The sequence below is a fragment of the Coffea arabica genome, chromosome 2c (genome assembly GCF_036785885.1).
Source record: "Coffea arabica cultivar ET-39 chromosome 2c, Coffea Arabica ET-39 HiFi, whole genome shotgun sequence".
Taxonomy (NCBI): domain Eukaryota; kingdom Viridiplantae; phylum Streptophyta; class Magnoliopsida; order Gentianales; family Rubiaceae; genus Coffea; species Coffea arabica.
In genome coordinates this window covers 846,528-852,794 of record NC_092312.1, presented here as the reverse complement: position 1 = coordinate 852,794, position 6,267 = coordinate 846,528, and the positions used below count along the sequence as shown (strand labels likewise).

General features: G+C 37.1%; 1 protein-coding gene across 1 annotated transcript; it reads right to left on the bottom strand.

Annotated features, from left to right (window-relative positions):
- Positions 1-3,570: 3,570 nt before the first annotated feature.
- Positions 3,571-6,267, bottom strand: LOC113724836 (CYP enzymes assisting alcohol dehydrogenase-like). The gene is made up of 7 exons (XM_072073215.1): positions 5,929-6,267; positions 5,510-5,652; positions 5,353-5,390; positions 4,800-5,217; positions 4,257-4,496; positions 4,005-4,163; positions 3,571-3,795 (listed from the first exon to the last, which is right to left on the bottom strand). Exons 1-7 carry the CDS (start codon positions 5,966-5,968, stop codon positions 3,682-3,684), a joined length of 1,152 nt encoding a protein of 383 aa, XP_071929316.1. The 5' UTR covers positions 5,969-6,267; the 3' UTR covers positions 3,571-3,681.

The window sequence follows — 6,267 nt, the reverse complement described above, 5'->3', positions numbered from 1 at the left end:
ATTAGTACACGCCATATCATTAGAAGCAAAGGAGATTGTTTTGTGCATTTATTAATTTACTTTACTACCCTCCTTAGATCCTTTCTTTTGGTCTGGAATCGATTTATTACGGGGTATTCAGGCATTTTCCCTGGTTTCGATTGGAATTTAATTACTCTTTTGCCCAAGTAGATGCCTTTTTTTTTTTTTTTTTTTTTTTTTTGTATGCACAGGTACATGATAATCCTATATGCTTTGGTCATTCTGCACGAAATTATGCACCAGCTAGCTCTTGGGAACTTCTCTGCTGGCTTAACACTTTATAGTTTGGCATGCATTATCTGTACAGTATTATTCAGATCGTCGTTTTCATCGCTTCTTTTTGCTTTCCTGCTCTTTTGGAAGCTTCCGTTGTTGTTATGCTTCATCTTTTTCCTTCCTTTGCTCAGGATATTATGATGTCTTGCATTCAATATTGTAACATACTCTTTTAACTCTGTTGCTTTTTTGCTGTCTTCTTAGTTTTCCTCTTTTTTCTTTATTCCTGAGTTGCATTATTTCATATGCTTTTTGTATTTTGTATAACCTTAGTAAGTAAGTTCAGCATCAATTTATTTTCCCCCTTTTTGCATGTGTTATTTTTGCATGTACCCTTTATTTATGCTTTGATACATTTAATGTTATCAAGTGTTGGTTAGCACACTCAAAGATTGACGTCCTCTGTGTCTTTAACTTGTTGCCTGATTCCATTATTTGGATTCGTCTTTGTGGTGTGATATACTATTCTTGTTCGTTTTTATTGTGGTTCCATCTTTTGTAATTATTGTAACCACGAGCTTGTCTAAGGTCACTATTAGTGAAGATCTGGCAAAAAAAAAGTTGCAAGGAGAATTAGACGAAATGAACAAGCAAGAAATAGACATGCTATATATACTCTCTGTTGAAGAAAAAGAAATGCAGCACACAAACCAAAGAGAGGCTTAATTACGAGAGGAGAAAGGAGAAGAAACTCCTTTCTATGTCTCATTCTCGGCAAGTACAAGAAGCCTCAGATTGTTTTCTCCAGCGTCCATTTGTTACTCGTCAGCCTAATGAAGAATTGCACCAATGTATTTTTATTTCGTCTCTATTAGTTTAGGTTAATATGTGTCGTTCGCAAGCAATAATTTTGTCAGTACACGTTTAGCTGCATGTCCATGGCTCGCACAAATATTTCCTTCACTTCACGCGTATCTGTTCCCACACGTTTGATGCATAGAACATCCCAAAGAAAAGGATTCGTACAGGCACCGGCGCCTGCCCATTGCATGGCAGCAGAACCAACACCCCCAACCCCCCCCCCCCCCCCCCCCCCCCCCCCCCCAAGAAAAAAAAGTATTATGCTTCACAGTAACCCAACACGCATCATGAACGGGTGTGGATTCTATGGAAATATGAATGGTGTTGGTTCGTTTAATTTAAAACTCAACAATTGAAACTGTGAGATTCCTTTAAAAAAAAAAAAAAAAAGTGCCACATTTTATTGTATTTTTACCTTGAATCATGATCGGCTTCCGTCAGTTACTTTTTTACCATACTATAATAATATTATAGATTGTCATCCAGTGGACCCCATGACTCAAAACTCAAGAACCAAATGTCATGCAATTACAAATTTAGGCCACGTTTGATAACTCAATCCAACACTTAAAATCAATAGATTCAAATTTTATTCAATTGCGTTTGATAACAAGTAATAGAATATTTGAATTGATTAAATGGTACTGAATTTTCTAATCAAAATTTGGTTTAAAAAATAAGTAATAAGCTACTAACTTATTATTTAATATAATATACATTCCAATGTATCAAATTAAGGCTCCGTTTGAAATTGCAGTGAAGTGCTTCTCAATAAAGGCTTTATTAGAGAAGTATAATTTTCAATAAGCTACCGCAAACCCAAACAGGTTCTTAGTACTTAATTATTCAATAACTTAAACGACTCAAATTTTAGATTTCAGATTTCAATTTTTATCAAATGCGCCCTTAATCAAAGAAAGAAAAAAGAAAGGCATAGGTAAGTATGGAGATTGAGAGAAAGACCAAAATAGACAAAATAATTAGAATGGCCAATATGTCTTATGTGCTTTATAAGTTTTAGCCTTACGATTATTTTAGATTTTACAAAATTTAATTATAAAAATTAATGATCTGATTCAGGAAAAGCTATTTTTTGAATGATCATAGATTTCAATTTTTTGTTATTAAGAATCTACAAGCATAATACAAATACAACCAAGAACATCACAAAAGTTAATTAATTAAAATTAGAATCCATAATTAGTTAAAATAATTAACTGAGAACAAGTCCACAAATGGAGTGCTCTTGAGCCTCATTTGTTAATAATTTGATAAAGATGGTTCATTTAAAATAAAATTAGTTGTCATTTAAATTTCTTTTGACAATAGAGGATAGTTTCGAAATCTTAAACGTGGTTATAATCTAAAAAAAAAAATTGAACAATATGGGTAAATTCTAATGACTGATGACTCATTAATTTTTTTCAATTAGGAATTAGAGAGAAATTCTCGGATTAGTTCGGTTGCAAGTGATAGCCGATGGTATGATCATTTTGATTTCAAATCAGATACATGAGATGATTGTGATACACAATTTTTAAAAAGTATCAAAATTTGTTGTATTTTTACAAATTATTATGTTGTGATCTTTATTTATTGCGTTTATACTTATATTATGCTCTATAATTAGGACTAGCAGCTGTATAACTTCAAGATTATGGATCGTGGAGCTACATCTAGTTTCACCAATTACTTTTACCATAATCAAATGATCATTTGGTACCTTGAATGGTACATGAGATATTGGTAGTTTCTTTGTCGTGTGTATTGCTTAATGTTGGCTTATAGCTTACTGATTAGTTTTTGGCTTTCTCGTGAACTTATTCGGCAGGGGATTGGATGATGTCATTACCTAACAAATGTGCATTCAAAATTGCACTTTCGATGATTTTGGGGATGATGACAAGTGGGAGGTCTTATACTCTCTAGTTCGAATCTCCAGTTGTTGCTGATTAATATCATTCACCGCACCCTTTTCTTGAACTTGGCTCATTTGTCTGCGTGTTTTGTATGCTCGGAATTTTACATTGCTTGCGATGACATGATCCGTTTTGTTATGCTGAGTACTAAACACTGCTTGCGATGATGGTCACTGGCAACTTTCATCGTTTAATTTTAGTCGGGGAAAAAAATGACATCTGACCCCTCACTTGCTTTTGCTTTCTTTATTACCATTTGCGTCGCGTCAGGACTGAAAATCAGATGCCAAAAGTACCCTGCCTGCTTTGTTAAAAATGAGTTCCGAGCATCTTAGGAACTTGCTACAGGGGAACTGATGGGGGTAATATGAAACAAACCCTTCACTTGGACCTTTCTATTCAAATGGCAGTGCATGGTGCGATATATTGAATTTTTAAGTCGATTGTCATATTAATCGCAGCTTTTTCATTTGCTTTGTGAAGAATTGAACCCTGTTCCCGGTGCTCCACTCTCTTCCAGTTGTCATATTAAAAGTACCCTGAAGGATCCGAGGGCGGCAAAACTCAAGATCTCTTTTATTGCTTCCTTTTGTTTTGGACTACAATGAAATAAGATTGAAAACCAATAAGACCAAATGCCATATTGGAAACTCTTGCTGGGCAATCATAACTGGATGAGAACCTTTACGCAGTCAGGTTCCTTCAGTAGATCAAAGGCTCGGTTTATGTCCTTGAGTTCAACTTCATGAGTTAAAAGCTGATCTAGTTTCTGTATCTCCTGCAAGATAGGTGGGAAATTTCAGCTAATTTTCGTGGTCAACGTAGAAAGTTTTTGTTTCTGATCTCTCCTCTGTTGGATGGTGGAGAATTGAATTATTTCAGTTAAGGTTTGTGCTTTTGAATAGGAAAGTATCCGAAATTTTTGAAGAAAAAGCTATGCTAAAGATAAATGGAATTTCAGTGCATTTTTCTTGAAGATTATTCTACCTTATTGATGCATTTGTCAATCACAACTGGAAGGTCAGACTGTACTTTAACCCCACCAAAAATAGAGTATTTGAATGTTCTGCATCCGAGAAGGGAGATGAAGTCGATTTCCATGCTCTTTTGAGTCCCTGCTCCAAGCATTATCGTTTTCCCTACTCCCTGATAGCAAATTACCGGGAAAAAAGATAACTTGGAATTAGTAGCTGTTTCAAAGACTATGCTCGATGGTTGTGTTATGGGACAGTTAATTACCATTTTGGTGGTTTCCAGAGCTTCGTTAACCAAATCAGGAACCCCCGTGCATTCAAAGCTATAGTCCACTCCTCGCCCATTAGTTAGCTCTTTCACCATTTCTGAGATGGATATATCACCAATGGCTTTGGGGTTTATATAATGCGTCATTCCAAAAGCCTCCCCCTTTTCGCGCTTGTCTTTGTTGATGTCAATGCCTATAATTTGTGCTGCTCCGCGCGCTCGAGCACCCTCAACTGCCTGCATTGCATTTGAAAGTCAGGTCCTATGAGAAGAACATGACTGATTGAGGAAGGATCCATTGGGATAGATACGGTTGTATTTCGTGCAATTATATGAGGTTGTTGTACTTCTTCATATATTGGTTTACCAAGTTGTATTCACACATTGAGTTGAAGTGCATGAAAAAAGTGTACGAATACACCAAGGTTATATGGTGGTACACCAAATTATGTAAAGAGGAATGACAACCCTTAGAACTGCAGGAAATCCTAACCGTATCGTCCCTCGTCCTAACATTTGGCATGTTGATGTTGCACTTACTCCCAATCCAACAGCGCCAAGACCAAAAATAGCAACGGTAGAACCTTTTTCAACCTTGGCTTCTTTCCAAGTTGCTCCAAACCCAGTGGTGAAGCCGCAGGACAGGAAGCTAGCGTGTGGAAGAGCAAGCCGTGAATCCATCTTCACGACGTAGTTAGCATCTACAATGGTATACTGGGACCATGTGGAGCAACTAAGAAATTGGTACAGCATTTGGCGGCCACCTGAAGTTATAATGGACATTCTTGATGAACCATCTGGCATTAATCCGGTGAAAGCTTGCAAGGGGTAGGTCTCGCATAGGTTGGTCTTTCCGGAAATACAGTTGTTGCATTTTTGACACTCCCCCAAGTATGTAGGAATAACCATGTCTCCCACTTTGAGGTGAAAGGCTCCTTCACCGACACTCTCTATCTGACTGGAGAGAAGATGAAAGGGATTACTATTCAGCTCTATTTGGTCATTCTATAAAAATTGATCACTGAAGTCTGAAATTTAAAAGTTGAAACTGAGATACTAAAGCAAAAAAGAGATTGGGAGAGGAATCGATTACCCGACACCTTCATGTCCCAGAACTCGAGGGAATAGAGGCTGGAATGAGGATTACCAAAACAAGTGTGAGAAAGAAGGAGAGTTGAGTTAAAAATCGGACAACAAGATTCCAAAAAAAAAAAAAAAAGCTATATGAGGAGTAAAGAGAGAGTAGTAACCGTTGGAAAGCCATTGCAGCATAAGACATCAGTGTGACAAAGGCTGGCAAATAACATCTTTACCCTAACTTCACCTGATCTCGGAGGTTCCACCTCTATCTCTTCTACCTTGGGTGCCTCGCCTTTTCCCCAGCAAACAACGCCTGTTTTTTTTTTTTTTGGAGGGTGGTGGGGGTAGCATCATCATCAGTTAAACCTTAAATGAAGTATTGTGTGATATCTGGGGATACAGAGAGAAAAATAGCACAAGAGAACTAACAAAGTAATGAGTAGGCAATTCCTTGTATTGCCCAAAAATAGAAAGAACGGACTCAAGGGAGCGCAGCAATAATGAGAAATCCACCAATCCACACGTAAAGTGTGAAACAACGACAATTGTATACAGTTTGCATTATCTAAATTAGCAGTGGGTTTAGTACCTTTGCAAGCTATGATGTTGGAGCTATTGCGGGTCGACATTATCACCACACTTGATGATTAGGAGGGGAACTTGAATTGGCTTTCCTTGTGCGGAAGAGACGATGCTTTCAACTGCTTGAAACTTAATCTATATCGTTGTAGCCTTGTAATCTGATCTGAACCGTCTTCCTCTGTCTTGATAACTTGCTGTGCTAAGCAGCTGAAAGAAGAATTATATCAAATCCAACAATAATTGCAGCATATAGTTGTAAAATAACTACACTAAAAGGAATGGTGGTGTTGGTTGTTATATGATATCGAATGCCACTGCAGCAGAGCAGAACTAATGTTGGAGTCTG

Excerpts from the sequence above, each read along its gene's own strand:
- LOC113724836 (XM_072073215.1), bottom strand. The coding sequence starts at position 5,968 with ATGTCGACCCGCAATAGCTCCAACATCATAGCTTGCAAAG. Across the intron at positions 5,653-5,928 it reads CAACATCATAGCTTGCAAAG|GCGTTGTTTGCTGGGGAAAA; the intron begins GTACTAAACCCA and ends AAAAAAAAACAG. Across the intron at positions 4,497-4,799 it reads TTGGCGCTGTTGGATTGGGA|GCAGTTGAGGGTGCTCGAGC; the intron begins GTAAGTGCAACA and ends AATGCAATGCAG.